Source organism: Camarhynchus parvulus, chromosome 9 (assembly GCF_901933205.1).
Source record: "Camarhynchus parvulus chromosome 9, STF_HiC, whole genome shotgun sequence".
Lineage (NCBI taxonomy): Eukaryota > Metazoa > Chordata > Aves > Passeriformes > Thraupidae > Camarhynchus > Camarhynchus parvulus.
Genome location: NC_044579.1, coordinates 4,189,606 through 4,206,526, shown reverse-complemented (window position 1 = coordinate 4,206,526; position 16,921 = coordinate 4,189,606). Strand labels below are relative to the sequence as shown.

Genomic DNA, 16,921 nt, shown 5'->3' with positions numbered 1-16,921 from the left:
AAATGACCTGCTTATAATGTGACCTGACAGATGTGCTGTGGAGCTGCAGGGCAGTGCTGCACTGCTGGCCTCCATAAATGCGTGTGTTGGATCCTGCTCAGAGCCTCAGCACCAGGAGCCTGCCTGCAGCAGGGTGCAGGGGGCCTTGAAGTATCCAAAACAGCATCAGGCCTGGCTTTGAAGGAAAGTGGTCCCTGTGAGCTTCAGTTCTCATTCCTGGAGTTAAATAGGCTTTAGAAGGCTGCTGGTGAGATGCTGCCTGGAAGGAAAGGGGCCAGAAGTGGGGCAAGCTCACTGGAGCACGTGGTACCCAGGAAGGATGGTGTGCTACTCCCTCCTTGAGAAAATCACTTTTGCCTCCTTCTTTGGAAGGATTTGGATTTGTTCACCTACCAGATTGGAAATGAAGACCATTTGGGTGATTTTTATTTAAGAAATAGCTGTGGTATTCAGGGCCTTGCCTCCTGCCAGCCAAGCCCAGCCTACACGAGCATTATGTGCTTTATTCAGCAGTGTGAAAGTTTAACTAAAAAAGCCAGCAATTAAAACCCACCCCAAAACCAGTGTGGCACAACTGGGACTGGAAGCTCAGGGTAATATATTCAACACATTAGTCTGAAGATCTGTGCTTCAGAGATCATGGGGAGCAGTGACCATCAGCTAAAGAGTCAGGAAGCACTGGTGAAGCCAGGAAATCCAGTAAATCACCAGGATGCTGCAGAGTGCCCGTGTCTGGTGGTGAGCCCTCTGCAGTTTCTAGTGCAGAGTCCCAAAAGCTGCACCCAGGCCCACGTTCCCCTGTTGCCAGTGAGGACAGGAGTGCACACAGAGCAGCACATGCATCCCCTGCCCACGTGGGCAGTGCCAGTGACTGTGCCTGGTGTGGGACATGCCACTGTCTGCAGCTGCCAGGTTATTTCAGGTTGGAGACAATTTTTCCTTGCCTGAGGCAAGTGGAGCAGCTCTGATAAATATTGCTATAGGTGGCACTAAAGCTGTGCTGCAGCTCAAGGAAATCATTGGAGTCCATGTGGATGTTACCTGTGGGTGAGGAGGCAGCAGCAGGACAGGCAGTGGCTCCTGATGGAAATGCTGGGGTCTTTAAATGTTTGTTACAACATCTGTAGATAGATTTATCTCCATGGATATCTATCTGTAAAGATATCCTTGGATGTGTATCTCCACAGAGACACGAATATATAGAATATGGAGGAAAATACAGTTATCACTATAGGTATCTACAGATAGACACAGATTTTAAATCAGTCCGTGCAGTGCAGGTTCCTGCAGAGCAGCAGTTTCACACGGAGGCATCTTGGCCTCTGGAATGCTCAGGAGCTGCTGGCTCCAGCCCTCCCCACGATTTAGAGAATGCATGGCCGTGCCAGCTTCTCCAGTGACAGCATTCCCATGCACTGCTCAGCCACCGTGTGTCGGCAAGGGAGAGGAAAAAAGACAAGGGGAAAAAAAAGGAGAAAGAAGGGCCAGGTTTCTGCTTCAGCAGTGCCTTCCCGCTGGTGTGAGGCTGCACCGAGGGGATGATGGGGATGATGGGGGTGATGGAGCCAGGGCAGGCAGCTCCAGAGCCAATCCCGGCATTGGAGTGCCCTCTGCCGATGCTGCATGTGGTGCTGCATGTGGTGCTGCAGCGAGGGGCTGCCCTGGCCAGCAGCCTGTGCAGCACTGCAGCATTTTGCAGCCAGCCCCTGCTCCCGGCGTGGTTTAGCCTGCTGGAGGAGTTAGGCTGGGTTAAAAGCAGGCCTGTGGGGGCTGCAGGTGCGCCCAGGGTGACTCACAGCAGGCTGTGGGTTGTCATCACCCCAACACTCCCTGTTAGCAAAGGTGCTGCAGAGTGGAGCAGGCAGGGATGCACCCAGGAGGGAGTGGGGCAGGCAGGACCTGACAATAGCAAGGGAAGTCATCCTGCTCATTTGGTGCTTCAAAAACGAAAAACCCTTGGATTTTGAGTCTTTCTTGTTGGTTTCTGGTCTCAGGAAACATAAAGAGGGATGCATTTCCCTCTCAGTAGGCAAGAAGTCCCCTGGCTCTGTCCATCATCCCCGTGGGTGGGTTTGGGGCTGAGATGTGTTACCTGTAGGCAATGGGCTCATGTAGCTCCCAGCTGTCCAAGGCTTCATTAACCCCCTGGTTGGCCATGCTGGGACATGGGGACCATGCATTGCCCCCATGGCTTCATCTGCAGGTGGGAGAAGAAATGATCTGGTTCTGCCTAGGAGGATGCTGTGGGTTCTCCACAGCCAGTGCCACCAGAGTGTGTGAGGATGGAGCGGCATCAAGGAGCCCCTGTACCACCCAATGATCTCCTTGGATGGGTGGGAGCACTCTGGGTCTGTGGGCCAGGCGATATCCCAAAAACAATGAGGAAAAGGACTGTGAGGTCCTGGGGAGAGGGATGGGGATGCTGACCTGAACCTCCTGCCCCCCACAGCAACAGAGGCGGGAGAAGGAGCTGCGGAAGCAGCAGGAGCGGGAGCAGCGCCGGCACTACGAGGAGCAGATGCGGCGGGAGGAGGAGCGGCGGCGCGCGGAGCACGAGCAGGTACCGGGCTGGGAGCACGCCTTCCTCTGCCTCTCATCAGAGATCTTCCTGTAAACACTCCTTTTTTACCACTTGAGAGCAAATTGCTTAATTGTTAACACTGCGTGTGTCGCTTTCACTGCCGTTGTTTATTTCTGTGTGGATCCACTTGCTGGCCCGCAGATGTGAAGGCACTTGGTGCAGGTTTTCCATGCCCGCTTGTTCTTGGGGTCAGGTTTTTTGTTATTCTTGGGTAATGTTTGCCATTCCCCTGCGGTTTCCATTCTTGTAGAGTGGTGGACACCCTGGGCTCTTTGGGCAGGGATGGAGGGTGCCAGGGCTGATTGATCAGATCACTTGGGCGGGACGGATGTGGGTGCCCACCTCATTCTCCTTCCTCTCTGGAAATACTGGCTCTTTTACCTTCTCTCTCTTTTTCCTTTGATCCTTGCTGCCCATGCCTCCAGGAGTACATCAGGCGACAGTTAGAGGAGGAGCAGAGACAGTTAGAGATCCTGCAGCAGCAGTTGTTGCAGGAGCAGGCGCTACTTCTGGTAAATGGGAGGCCACGGCCACGCTTGCCGCTTCCTGCCCGTGTCATGTCTGCATGCACCCGTGTCCCCCAGTGCCTCCTGACATGCCCAGACATGGGGGACACCGCTATCACCACCCTTCCTGGAGCCTCCTGTCCTGCTCCATGGCTGCAGCATGCCTGGATCCCCCGTTCTGCCTGGGGCTGGCTCCCCTCGTGGTGCACGGCTCTCATCGCATCCCTCTGCAGCATTGGCGTGTGTGTGTCTGTCCTCCTGAGAGGAGCAGCCCTGGTTGCTGCTGTGGAGTTTTGGAGGCTGTTTGCAGCATGTTGGGGTGTGTTCAGGCTGTTGCGTGCCTGCATCCATCAAACCCACCCTGCCATGCTGTTCTTCATGTTCTGAGTGAAGGCTTTTGTTTCAATTTCTTTGCAGGAACACTGTCTATTCCCTTGTGTGCTGTTTGCATTCTTGATGTCCTCTTTTTTATTTAATTTGGGTTTGAGTGATCCTTTTTACTGCTAGTAGCTGTTACTCTTACTGCATTTTCTTTTAATATACAGGGTTGTTTGTTTGGGGTTTTTTTGTCTTGCTATTTTATTTAGGAAAAACAAAAGCCCTCACACAAACCATTACCTTTTAAAAGGACTTCTCAAAATTATTTACTCCTTTAAACTCATAGAGCTGTAGGGATTCAGAAAGATCACACAGTTGGCTTTGCATTCTGGCTCTTCTCAGGATCAATTAATTGGTCCTACAGAGGAGTTGGCTTCAGTTGGGTTTTGTCTGACCATAAAACCATAAAATGGTTTGGTTTGGAAGGGACATTAAAGGCTGTTTCTTTCCAACCCCCTGCCATGGGCAGGGACACCTTCCACTAGACCAGGTTACACTGAGCCCCATCTTGACCAGGTGATGTTTGGCACCTCATTGAATTGATCCTTCATTTCTCTGTCCAGAAAAACCTGGGCAAAGTCAGTGGTAACTCTAAGCAAACATCAGCCCTCAGTGGGTCTTGCAGGGTTTCCCTGACAAGGCAGCACTCACATCCCCCATTCCTCCCAAAGGGGGCAGTTCAGTGGCTGCAAAGCATCACTGGCAGAGTCACAACTCTGAATTTGCTGGCTCTGCTGTCTCTCCTTGGGGATGCTTTACAACTCAGTCCCCTACATCTTCCAAATCAGCAAGCTCTGCCAGAAAACAACCTTTCAGATGCTCAGGCCCCGTTGTTGACCCAAACAGATAAATCTGCAGGTTGCAGGCTGGCTGGGCACCTTGTGACTATGTTTCTCCTGGGCAGGAGTACAAGCGCAAGCAGCTGGAGGAGCAGCGGCAGGCGGAGAGGCTGCAGAGGCAGCTCCAGCAGGAGAGGGACTACCTGGTGTCCCTGCAGCAGCAGCAGCAGCAGCAGAGGCAGGACCAGAGGCCAGCAGAGAAGAAACCCCTGTACCATTACAAAGAAGGGATAAATGCCAGCGAGAAGCCAGCGTGGGCCAAGGAGGTAAGGGAGAGCAGGGAGGATGATGGTGCTCGTGTGCATCTGCAGGGCTGGGTCTGAAATGCACACAGCAGGTTGTGCTGCACAGGGTGGGGATCCAGGAGATGCCCTCAGCTGTGCTGGGAACACTCCCAGCTCGGTGCAGTGTGTCTGGGTTGGTACAAACAGTGAGAGGTTTTTCCATGAGGGCGTGTGAGAAGGAGAGTGAATCCCTCCTGGAGGGGTTCAGCCTGTCTGGGGGCTTGTGGACATAGAACCATAGAATTCATTTGGAATGGACCTTGAAGATCATCGCCTCATTCTCCTTCCTGGCATGTCCACAAGTCTGTAGGGGTCAGGGATGAATGCAGAGGGTGATGGTTGTGAGGTTCTTTGCTGAGCCCTAATTCTGCATAGGCAGGGCTTGGACAGCTTTTCCCCAGGCTCAGGGCTGTATCCCTTAGGGTTGCTCTTTCCTGATTTTTTTCTCTTAGGCAAAAAGAGGGGATTGTAATAATTGTGAGATCTTGAATATTAATTATTGCGAGTCTGAATAGTCTTGAAAAGATTAAGACATGCATTGTCTGCAGTGCAGATGCAGGACCATGTGCAAACTCTTTCTCCTTAATCTCTTTGTGGTGACTCCAGTAAGACTGGTGCCTGCTCTTGCTGTTAATTTTTCTAAAGTTGCATCATCATTCTCCAGCCCTTTCAGCAAAAGAAGAGATTTGATAAGTGGGATTGCAGATGAGGTGTTCCAGATGTGCTGAGCTGCCTCTGCTCTGATGAGAGAGGCTTCCACCTGGGTGGTGCCTCTGCAGCTCTGTGCAGAACTGGGTCGCTCTTGTCCATCTGCTGGGGTGCTGAGAGTAGGTAGTGGGCAGGGAAAAGGGAATAAACTCTGTCTTTTATTGCCTGTGTTTAAGTAAACCCTCTAGAACATTGCTTAAGTGCTTCTGGCACTGTCTGCAAAACTTTAGCAAAGATATGTAAAACAGAATATTACTTTTTTATCTGGGGTGAAGGAGAAGAGTGCTGGATTTAGCTTTCCCTTTCAAACACAAAGGCCCATTTCTTCTGTTTCATGGGGCTGGCATCTTTTTGATGCTGTCCCTGGAAGCAGGACATTGGGAACTGCACAATGTTAATAAGAGCAGCAGAACACGGCCTCTTCCCCTTTGCCAAAATCATAGGGAAGATGAGGTTTCCTGTTGTTGGGGAACTTCTCCAGCTTCCACCAATTAGCTCTCCAAACCATTTATTCCTTACCTGTGCCACTCTGTCTGGTTTCTAATTAAATGCTCCAAGCTGTGGCATCTTTCTGCTGTTGGGAGCAGTAGTTTGATGTACTGCCTCAGCAAAGCACCCTTGGGAATCTCCCAGAATGACTCCTCTTGCCTCCATCCTGTTTTATCTTCTGTTTAGTCCTACTTTTAACACAATTCAGGTACTTTGCTGCATATATTGAAGGCCCACCTTTGCTGGCTCCACAGATAGATTTGTGCTGATACTTAATGAGCCCACCATGGTTTTTGTTATAGTTTAGCAATTTCCATACCCAGCCCATGCATGTTAATTTAACAGAAATATTGAGACTTTGTTTTCCTGTGGGAACAATGAAAAGACAAGTCTGGTGCTCAGCCTACAGTTTCTGGAGGCTGTGCAAAGCTTATTTGGGTATTTCCTGAGGATTTTGCATTATATCCCATACTGCCCTTGTTTTTATGCTTTTTTGGTCTCTAGTCTTCTCTCATAGGAGCATGATGACCACGGCTGAGCCCTCCTCAGCTGTGCTCATCTTTGCTTTTCACACCTCTCCTTTGTGCACACATTTTCCCACCTCACTGGTTTTCACAGGGTGACCCCAAGACCCTGCAGGAATGGGATAAAGCATCAGAGTGAGGCCGTGGCCACTCACCTTGTGGTCGTGTCCCTGCATCCCCTGGTTAAGGGACTGGCCTGTTGGTGATGACAAAGCTCTGGGTGTGGAACCAGCCTGTGCTGTATGTCTCACAGCTTCCCCAGAGCACAGACAAGGATTTCATTTGATGCTGAACGAAACAGTCTGAGCAGATAGTCCTGCCAAAACGCATGGATGCACATTCCCTTCTGCTGCCCCTTCTACTCATCTTCGTGTTACCCAGGGTTATCCACTGGAAGCTAACTTGGGATGTAGCTTGGATGCTGTCCCAGACCTGTCCTGTTTTTCCAGGCACATCTCTTATAATTATGGACTATTTGGGCCTTTTTGGAGATCATGTTGGGACCCTCTGGTGATCCAGCCAGGGATGTGGCATTAGCACTCTGAGCTGTGGTCCTGTAATTCACAGCTCCCTTTGTTACTGACTTTTTTGTTATGGATCAGTATTTGCTGAACAAGGTGTTGCAGATAGGCAGGGAAAGCTTGGTCAGCTGAAGGATGGGTTTGGGCAGGAATATGCCACACATGATTGTGCAGAAAGGAGGGGACAAGTTTCCACATTTTCCACATGGTGGCTGGCCCCTGTGGTGCTTTCCCAGTGTTCAGAGCTTCCCTGAGAGAACTCAGGGCTCAGCTGTACACCATGAGCTGTTCTGTTCTCTGCAGCAGCCAACACCCACAATCAGCTCCTCCTTCAGTCCCTGTGGCTTTTATCCTGCTCTCACTTTGAAGTGATGTATTAAAACATTAGCAACCTTCTGCTGGGACTTCAGACTCTGCTAAGGATGTTTCCTGTTTGGGGGAATCTTGAGTTCAATTAGAGATGGTCTGGACTCGAGCAATGATGAACTCCTGAAGGGTTTTGCTGCTTTTTCCCCCTTCTGCCCAACAGTGGAATCAGTAGGGCCCCACCAAGCACAGCTGGAGAGTCCCAAGAGCATCTTCTGCTGTGCTGCTCCCACAAGGTGCAAGTGAGGAGGTAGTGGCAGTGGGAAATCAAGCACCTTTCTCCTTCCCAGTAGCCAGACATCCCCATTTGATCCCTCTCCTGCCTTCTCCTGCACAGCAGCTTGGAGATCCTCCATGGTCAGGTGCACCTTGGGGCCTGGCGTTGTGCCCGGAGCAGCTGGGGCGCGGCGGCTCCATCTCCGCCTGTCACTGTCGCTGCCAGGGCTTGGCTGAGGAGGAGATGGACTGGAGCAGCTGTGACCCAGCACTCAGGCTGCTGCTCGCTTTTCAGAGGCAGTTCTCCTTCCCACCCTGCTGCCCTTCTCATCCCTGTGTCCCCTTCCTTGGGCACTGCTGAGCAGAGCTTTGCATGGCCTCTGCTCGCTGGTGGGCCTGGGGAAGTTGTGGTGACCTTCTAGGACACGGCAGTAGCCCGGGATGCTTAAACTCAAGTCCATAACGCAAATTTCCTACCTAGATTTTACTCTGTCTCATGCTTAGTCTCTGAAAAGGATTCATTTTTATTCATATATTGGCTCTTTTGTTCATGAGTATTTACTTAAAGAAGAGCTGTGGTTCTTTCCGAGCAAACCTGTTGTAAAGATTGCCTTTTACTGTGGCATCATCCACGGTGGAATCGAGACATGCTAGGGGTATTTAACACTTCAATGACACATAAATAAAATACACATCAGATCTTGAGGTATCAAAAATTCTGCATAGCATATGCTGCCTGAATATCAATGCACAGCCTAACTGCAGGATGGCACGGCTGGGTGAGCTGAAACCACCAAGGGCAGCTGAAAGCAGTGGGCTTTGGGTTGATGTTCTCTCTCAGTAAAAGAGTATTTTCCCCTCCCATACATGACAAGGTGCCAGACTCAGTAAATTCAGATCAAAGCCAAATTTTTTCTGGCTGCCATGTTTATTCTTTTATTCAGATCAAACAAAACTACCCGTTGTGGTGTTTATAGCAGTGAAGGAAAATGGTCCCCTTGCTCAAAGATCCATTTGAGAAGAAGCAAGAGCTTCTCGGGAGTCATCCTCTAAGAACATCTCTCTGAGGCGTGCTGCCTTTTCTTTATGTTTTCTTTTTAGTTTCTTTATTTTTTCCATTTCATATTCAGAAATTAATTAAGTGTATAAATTCAAGCAGTCCTTTTCATGCCTTTAAAATGCATTTATTGCATTTGATAATCCAAGTTTTGATCCAAGTTTGATGGAAAACTTGGATTCCACGGTCACAGAATCACTTAGGTTGGGAAACACCTCCAAGATCATCAAGTCCAACCTGTGAGTGATCACCACCTTGATCAAGCAATAGATGTGATGCACGTAAAGAGAAAAGAGGTGTCTGTATGTTTATACCTACCTTGGATTCCCATTGGAATGGGTTCTGGGGGCTCTGACTGTCCCGGTGTCGCGCAGGTGGAGGAGCGCTCGCGGCTCAACCGGCAGAGCTCGCCGGCCATGCCCCACAAGGTGGCCAACAGGATTTCTGACCCCAACCTGCCTCCTCGCTCCGAGTCCTTCAGCATCAGCGGCGTGCAGCCAGCCCGGACCCCGCCCCTGCTCCGGCCCGTGGACCCGCAGGTAATGGTGCTCCCCCCTCGCCAGGGTGCTGGGGGTGCTGGTAAGGAACCAAGGAATGATGGATGGAAGGGAAATAGCAACTGGCGCCCTGGATTCTCAGCCTTAAGCATGTTCATGAGTAAGAGCAGCATCTACATGCATGAGTGTGTTCCTCTTGTCACCTCCATGTGTTAGCAACATCACGCTGGTTTATACCTTCCTTTGAAGCATCACGTACTGGTTACTGCTAGAAACAAGCTGGAGGACCAGGAGGAACTGCTGCTCTGCTCCAGTGCAGCTGTTGCTCTGATCCTCTTTGGATCTGGTTTATGTAAAGCACTAAAACCACAGAGCCTGGTACAAAAGACCCAGGATGCTTTGATGCTGAGGATCATCAGAAAGAGGTTTTGCTTTCTTTGCCGCTTTGATTCAAGGTTTTGTTTTGGTTTTCCATTAAGTTGACATCAGTCACAAACACATCTGGAGAGGGCATAGATCACCATGACTGTCACAGAGGAGGGGCATCATTATTTTAGAAGTTTCTCCCAGCCATGAGGTCTGCAAGAACTCTGCCACCAAAAGCTGTAGGAGTGTCAGTGGTGGCTCTGGTCCAGCCCCTGGAATTGCTCCCACAGATCCACAGATTCCAACAGGGATTTCAGAGAGAAATACAAAGCCTTTGCTCCAGGTTCAGCTGGGCTTTCTATGGAATATGTGCCAACTAAGTGCCAGCCACTTGTGGCACCTCCAGTACAGAGCCAGCTTTAAACAAAAATGTGCAGGATAGCCCTGAAACATACTTTGTTTTGTATGCATTGGGAAAGTGGGCAAAACCCCGCTTCACTGTCATCCCTCTGACTGACCAAATAATTTTCAGTGACTTTCTTGGTGTCCTATACCATCAGCAGCTACAGAGACTTTTGTCTAGCAATAAAATACTCGTGAAAGAGTTGCTTGAAACCCAGAGCCCCATGTCAGTGTGTGTGTGCATACTCCTGTAGCCATGAGACATGGACACGTACAGAGACCTGTATGTAGAAATTTCAAATAAAAGTCACAACCCTGTTGTATCAAAGGAATGCAGCTTCACAGAGTCCTGGGAAGAAACTCTGATTTCACAAACTGTAACCTTGTGATTTTCTCAGATTTCCCAGAACAGATGTCATTATTCCTTAAACTTGCAACCTGTAGGGCTAATCCTTGGGAGCCACCAAGACCTGTAGAAGCTCATGCCTCAAGATATTTTTTAAGCCATCTATGCCTCAGAATTCCTGATGATTTTTTAAATCAATTATTATTTATTATCGTTTCCTTCTTTTTGTTTTTTTCATTTTTAACATGGAAAATCCATGCCAAACCTCATTAGTACAACCACAGAGGTGCAGGTGTAGGAGCTGGAGTTTGGGCCAGCAGCAGCAGAGCCTGGGGCGGGCACGGCGTGTGCGGGAGTGTGATTTTAACAGATCTTGCCTTGAAGTGATGTAAGTCAGAAGTTCCTGAAACCAAGGCAGTGCTGATCTCAGACCAAGGGGGCTTTTCAGTGCATCCAAAGTGCTAATCAAAAAAAAATTTTTTAAATCAAGTTTTAAATTTTTTTAATTCCTTTTTTTTTTTTTACCCTCCATTTTGACTGATAGTTCTGTTTTGACTTGGTGCTTAGATTCCACATCTGGTCACTGTGAAATCCCAAGGAAGCTCCTTGTCTGGGTCTCAGTCACTGCATGAACAGCCTGCAAAGGGACTGGCTGGGTTTCAGGAGGCTCTGACGGTGACCTCTCACCGCACTGAGATGCCAAGGCAGAACTCGGACCCCACCTCAGAAAACCCTCCTCTGCCCCCTCGCATTGAAAAGTTTGACCGAAGTTCTTGGTTACGGCAGGAGGAAGACATTCCACCAAAGGTAACACAACCACTCCTCACTTTCAGCGCCTCAGAGCTGAGTCCCTCTGGCAAAGCAGAGTGGGCAGGACTGAGCCCACCCCGAGGCTCTGCAGTGGGGGCTGACCCACCCAGGGGCTGCATTTCCTCAGGCAGGGTTTGCAGGACATGCTGGGAGCTGCCCTTGGCTGCAAAATAGCTGCAAAACAGCACTGCCCTCCAGCAAAGAAAGTTCTAGAGCTCAGAAAGAGGCCAAAACAAATTAATCTCTTCTTTCCCTTGGATAAAAAACAACCTTCTGCCTAAATAGAATTATAGGAACATAAAATTTGTCATACTCAATAAGACGGGTCCTTTTTAGTCCAGTACCGTGCCTCCAGTTGCAATCAATATTGATGGAAGACTTGTAAGGGCTCCAGCAGCTTTATACATTCATTGACATTTTGGCAGTGTCTGGCAGTACCTCTTTAATTAGGATTCTTCTGGACCAGTATTTCGATTGTGTTGTTTATACACCTTCACTTGGGAAGAATTATAACTTGGCCATTAAAGTTGCCCTTACAGTGAATCGCTGCTCAGCCAGGAGGATTTTTACAGAGGAGAAATGATTATAAATTGATTAGTGACAGGGAGGCAGTATTTGTCCCTGATTGAGAGGCAATTTTTCTGTGTATTTACAAAGTGAGTAACTTGCCTTTTGAAGAGCAAAGTGGCAGTCACCAGGTAAGCCTCCCTGTGCAGGGGATCTGTGGTGGTGTCATGGGTGTTAATAATGCTCCTGTTTCTGCTGTCACCAAGCAAGAGGGGACATCAGTGCTCTGCTAAAGGCAGCAGCAAGCCAACAGCTCCTGGAACTGTCTGTGTGCTTGGCTCCTCCATAGTGCAGGAGGGTGGCTGCCTGGTTTTAACCTAATTAAGAAAAAGCCCTGCAATTTAATGTTGGCTTTTGCCATGAGTCCTTTGAGAAGGACGCTCAGCCGCAGCGATGCCCTGCGTGGTGAGACCATGGCTGCTGGGAGAAAAGCTGTTCTCCAGCACTCTGCAGTATTTTCCCCCTTGGCTGAGGGAAAATGGACTCTGGAAGGGATCCCACCAGATCACATTTCAGGCTGGTGTGTTGGCAGTACCACCCAAGAGGAGCCTGACTGCACACTGGGCTGCCTGAGATGGGTTTGAGGTGTTTGCAGGCAGGAGAGAAAGGACTGCCCCGAGAGGCAGGACCAGCTGTCTCCGTGGTCCAGTGTCTTGTTTCTGCCAGTGCTTGTGGCTGGATGCTTCAGAGGAAGGTGGAAAACTCCCCAAGTCCTGACTGCAGAGTACCCTACCTGGAGGGGAGACTGCTTTGTACTGGGACAAGCTGCAGCTGGTGATGCTGCAGTCCGAGCTCTCTAAACCTTCTCTTATCTTGCCTAATGGAACCGAACCGTGTGTTTGTTCTTTAAAAAAGCCAAGCCTAATCCTTTTTTTGCTAATCCTGACAAGCCCTTGGCCTTTCTGTTACCTGGTGCAAGGTATTGAATGGTGAGTATTGTCTTGCCTCTCCACATCACTGAGGTGCTGGGGGATGAGGCCACTGCACCTGTGACCATGCAGTGATGCCTGAGCTCCCACGGGATGGGGCAGAGTTCCAGGATTACCTGTCACTGCCCCTCTAGGCTGTGGTTGGCTTTGGTACTCCTGCTGAGCCCTTCTGCCAGCAGCAAGGTTTTGGCAGTGACATCTGAAGCTCAGTGAAGGTCACAATGTTTAATCCCAGTGTTAGGTGGGTCAGTCTGGATCTTCCCACTGTCAACCCTCTTGTTTGTCCACCAGTCAACACCTTCTGTCTGTTGGCATGTGTCATATCTGAGCTAGATAGAAAACCTCTGTTGTGGCTGTTGAAATGCACTTCAGTCTGAATTTTACCTTTAAAATTCCTTTATGGGTTTTGTTAGATTTAAATTATATATACATTTGTGTGTGTATATGTGCATACATTTCTTAAAGATGTAAGTGCCCTTTTTGGTGGTAGCCAGGCTGCTCTGGGGGCTTCTGTGCCAGGAGCATCCCTGAGAGCACCATTGCTGCTGGCTGCTGCCTCACACTCCAGTGATTCCTTCTAAAAGCTGAGAGCCTTGTATTTTGTAATTGCCCTAAATACTGCCTTTCTCTCAGTGGGAAATCAGTTGTAAATCAGCCTTGAGGCAGAGCTGGAAGGTGATCTGTGATGGCTCAGGTGAGGAGTGGCCCAGACTGCAGATGTCTCCATTCTTTTCCAGGTGCCTCAACGAACCACTTCCATATCCCCTGCCCTGGCAAGGAAGAACTCCCCGGGCAATGGCAGCGCCCTGGGGCCACGGCTGGGCTCCCAGCCCATCAGGGCAAGGTGAGGGCATGCAGGGGACAAGGTGAGGGCATGGAGTGGGCAAAGTGAGGACATGAACGGGACAGGCAGCGTTGGAGGTTCCAGTTGTGGGTTTCTCTGGGTCTGGACTGAAGGCACTTGAGAGGGCAGTTCATGTTGGGACTCAGGTGTTTATTGTTTCTTATCAGTAAAACAGTCTCAGTACTGTGAGTTTGGCAGCTTTTCATTAGAAGGCACAAAATGGCCAACAATCTCTTGGTACAAGGTCTTTTAAGACTAAACTGTCGAATTAGGAACTGACACCTAGATTATTTTCCCTTTTAACCCAATAACTGATCCCACAGAGCTGCAAAGAGGCCCATTTACAAAATGCCACCCAAACCCATGGAGGAGAAGGAAGAAGCATGAAGAAGAAACCCAGGACAGCACCCTGTGCCCTCCATCTTGCTTCCATTCACAACACACTAAAAATCCCAAAACCTCAATTTCTCACCAAGTGATACACCTGCACTGCTCTCTATAATCTATTTCACGTTTTTGTGGATTCCAGTCTATCTTGAAGTCTGGGAAACTTTCTGCATGAATGAGGGTCAGAGTCAGTGCTGTCCTGGGGGTCAGGGCACCCCAGAGCACACAGAGAAATATTGCAGTGCCCTGGGTTTGCACAGGGCAGGAGTGACCCTGGTGTGAGCACAGACAGGAGCTGGGGTCCAGCCCTGCTTTAGCTGACTGAACACCACAGCATCTGCAAGGCTTCTCTTGTGTCTGGGATGAATTTTTGCATCCAGCAGTGATTTGTACTGACAAGGCTTAGAGCACTGGAATCCCTGGAGGCTTTGCTCCCTTGGCTGAATGAATTCCTGAACATTGCAGGGCTTGGAGGTGGAGGTGCTGGAGGCCTTGGTGCTGCTGTGGAATCAAACAGGAGTTTGGGTGCTCCCCTTGGTGGAATTAGGTCCTGGTTCTCACCTCCTGCATATCAGTGGATCCCTATAAGCCAATGGGGAGGTCTCAGTGGTACATTCCATAGATTTCTTATGCATCAGAGTGGTTTTTCACAGATAATGACTGAGGAATGTGCTGCAGGACAGACACTCATACAGCTTGCTGAGATCTTCTCTAGATGTAGATCAAGGATTAAATTCCTTTCAGCTTCCTAGGCCTGGGCCTTCAGCTCAGGCAGATCCAGCTGTGGCACAGCAGTGAGCCCCTGGAAGGCGCAGTGCCACGGCTGTGGCCCCATCTCTGCCGTGCCACAGCTGTCCCTGGGCATGTTTAAAATGAGCAGGGAAGCTGACAGGCTCTGCTCAGAGCTGGATGTTAAAAACACAGCTTAGTCATGCGAGAGCTTGTCTCTGATTCCCAGAACGGACCTCAGACAGGCAGATCCTGGGAGAAATGCGAGTTCCCATTAGCCTTGCGTGAGGGAGCTCCTTGGCTGCTTCCTCCTGCCTTGTCCTCAGAGGGTGAGGTCAAAAAGTGACTGTGGGGATGTTCATGGGGTGTGGTGTCACCAGTGTGAGCGTACACCTCCCTTTCCAGCTCAGGGCCCCCTCTGTGCTTCAGCAAACTCAGAGCCCTGAGTCGCTGGCAGGGGCAGCAGCAGGAGGAAGAGAAATTTTTGTTGTTTTTTTTTTTTTTTTTTTTAATTAGAGAAAAAGCATATCGTGGTTTGTTGCTCTTCTTTGCCAAAGGCTGAAACATTTTGAATTCTTGAAAATGTTGCTATTTTAATTAGCTGTTGCTTGAAGGACAGTTTAAAATGCAGAGGGATATTGGACTGTGTAATCTTTATAAGTGATGGTATTGAAAGTAAAAAGGATAATGGAAAGCTGGGATTCAAGTTCAAGGTTGCCCAGTGTTTCCTGCACCTTGACTGTCCCAGTCCTGGTCAGTGAAGGTAAATACATCAGTTGCCAAAGTTTTCACATATACTACAAATATAGTTAACTTAGCTAAGGATTTCAGCCATAGAACATGAGCTGGAAGCCTTCAGTTTGATGAAAATTGGAAATTATTAGGATGCTACCCATGTCCATTGAACTTAAGTTTTCATTGAAATTATTTCATACTTTATTTTTCTCACAGTAATGTAATATTTTTCCTTTTTCCCCCTTTCTCCTACTGGTTCTTGATTCTCCCCATGCATAAATGCAAATATTACAAAAATACTCCTTCTTTTATTTGTCTCCCTGTTGTGACAAATGAGGGAATATTTACTATACATTTTAAAGAGGCCTTTGAATAAGATCACCTCCAGAAACATTGTATAAAACCAAGTTGCCTAACTCTGCATGAACATCTCTTCTGATGTCATTTCAATGCCAAGTAAGAATTAATTTCCTAAAGGCATCTGATACCCAGAGAGATATTAGTCACTCCTTGTGTATCAAGGGCACTTTTTATTCTAGATTTATCTGTGTTCACAAGGGTGAGAGAAATCAAGGAGGAAAAGTGGATATCTGATGCAAGTTTGAAGTGAAGCCATGAAAATTTGGGACTGTGAATTAAGTGGTACAAGAGATCTGCAGCCTTGCTGCAAATTGGAGATCCTTGCTTTGCTGAACTCTTTGTCTAACAGCACATCACAAATTCCTGCTTTTATGAAGAATTTTGGTGGTTAATTAGGTAACTCCAGCTTTGCAAATCTACAGATGGGGAATTGAGAGCAAGGAATCTTTTACCGGTTGCCAAATTTTACAAAATAAGAGCAGAAAGCTACTCCAGGCAATTTTTTTTTTGGTGGTCATAGTGCACCCAGAATTGGTGACCTCAGCCCTGTCTCCTCCATCTGAGGAGGACTCTCCTGGCCTTTGCAGCCCCCCTGTCAGTGTGGGCAGGGTCTGGAGCCCTGGGGTGGGTGTGACCCTGGCTGACGGTGCCCCTCTGTTCTGTCCTCCTGCAGCAACCCAGACCTGAGGAGGACAGAGACCATCGTGGAGAGCCCCTTGCAGAGGACCAGCAGTGGCAGCTCCTCCAGCTCCAGCACTCCCAGCTCCCAGCCCAGCTCCCAGGGTGGATCCCAGCCTGGCTCCCAGGCTGGCTCCAGCGAGCGCAACAGAGTCAGAGGTGAGCTTGGGGACATCCCTCAGCATCAGGCACACTTTGGGAGCCTTCCTGACAACCACCAGGGGCAAGATGTCTGTGATCTCATGCTTGTTGTTTTTTTTTTTTTTAATTTAAAAATCAAAGGATCCATCATTTCTGATGTGCTTTTGTGACCTGCTGGCCTCCTTGCAAACAGAGTTGCCAAGAGCCCCATTTCCCTGGAGGCTGATATAAGATGGCCACAGCACCTCACTGCCAAGTAGCCCTGGCAGAAGGAGATGGGAGTTATGCTTTAGGGTAAACAAAGAAAACAACCAGTGTGCTTCCTGTCTTCATCCACCCAGGTGCACCTCTTCTGATGGGGTTTCTTTAGGAATGTGTTTCACTTTTAATTGATATATATATTTTTGGGGGCTTCATCTTTGTGCCAGTGATAGGATCAGAGGAGTGACATAACCTGTAAGGTTTCTCTCAAATGTTTTCACCAGGCAGCCGTGCTGACATGAGATTTATGTGTGTAGCCAAATTGTTCCCTCTCACCCTAGAGCCCCTCTTAAAGATATTCCATTCCCCTGTTTAATGGCAGTGGAGTAGTGGAGTTGCCACAGCCCATACACCCACTCATCTGCATTCTGGCACAGCCCCACACTTCCATTCCCTGGGG

General features: G+C 49.0%; 1 protein-coding gene across 5 annotated transcripts in view; it reads left to right on the top strand.

Moving 5' to 3' along the window:
* Positions 1-16,921, top strand: part of TNIK (TRAF2 and NCK interacting kinase) — a 147,516-nt gene that overhangs the window by 107,045 nt on the left and 23,550 nt on the right. For 3 of the 5 annotated variants that reach the window (XR_004060949.1, XR_004060947.1, XM_030954010.1), the window contains exons 13-19: positions 2,450-2,560; positions 3,007-3,093; positions 4,370-4,570; positions 8,844-9,008; positions 10,648-10,887; positions 13,124-13,230; positions 16,115-16,278. Coding sequence is in view for 1 of the 5 variants with exons in the window: in XM_030954010.1 (XP_030809870.1) it covers positions 2,450-2,560; positions 3,007-3,093; positions 4,370-4,570; positions 8,844-9,008; positions 10,648-10,887; positions 13,124-13,230; positions 16,115-16,278 (1,075 nt within the window). In the remaining 4 variants the exon portion in view is untranslated. The remainder of the gene's footprint in view (positions 1-2,449; positions 2,561-3,006; positions 3,094-4,369; positions 4,571-8,843; positions 9,009-10,647; positions 10,888-13,123; positions 13,231-16,114; positions 16,279-16,921) is intronic. The other 2 variants (XR_004060948.1, XR_004060950.1) reach the window with 2 other exon arrangements.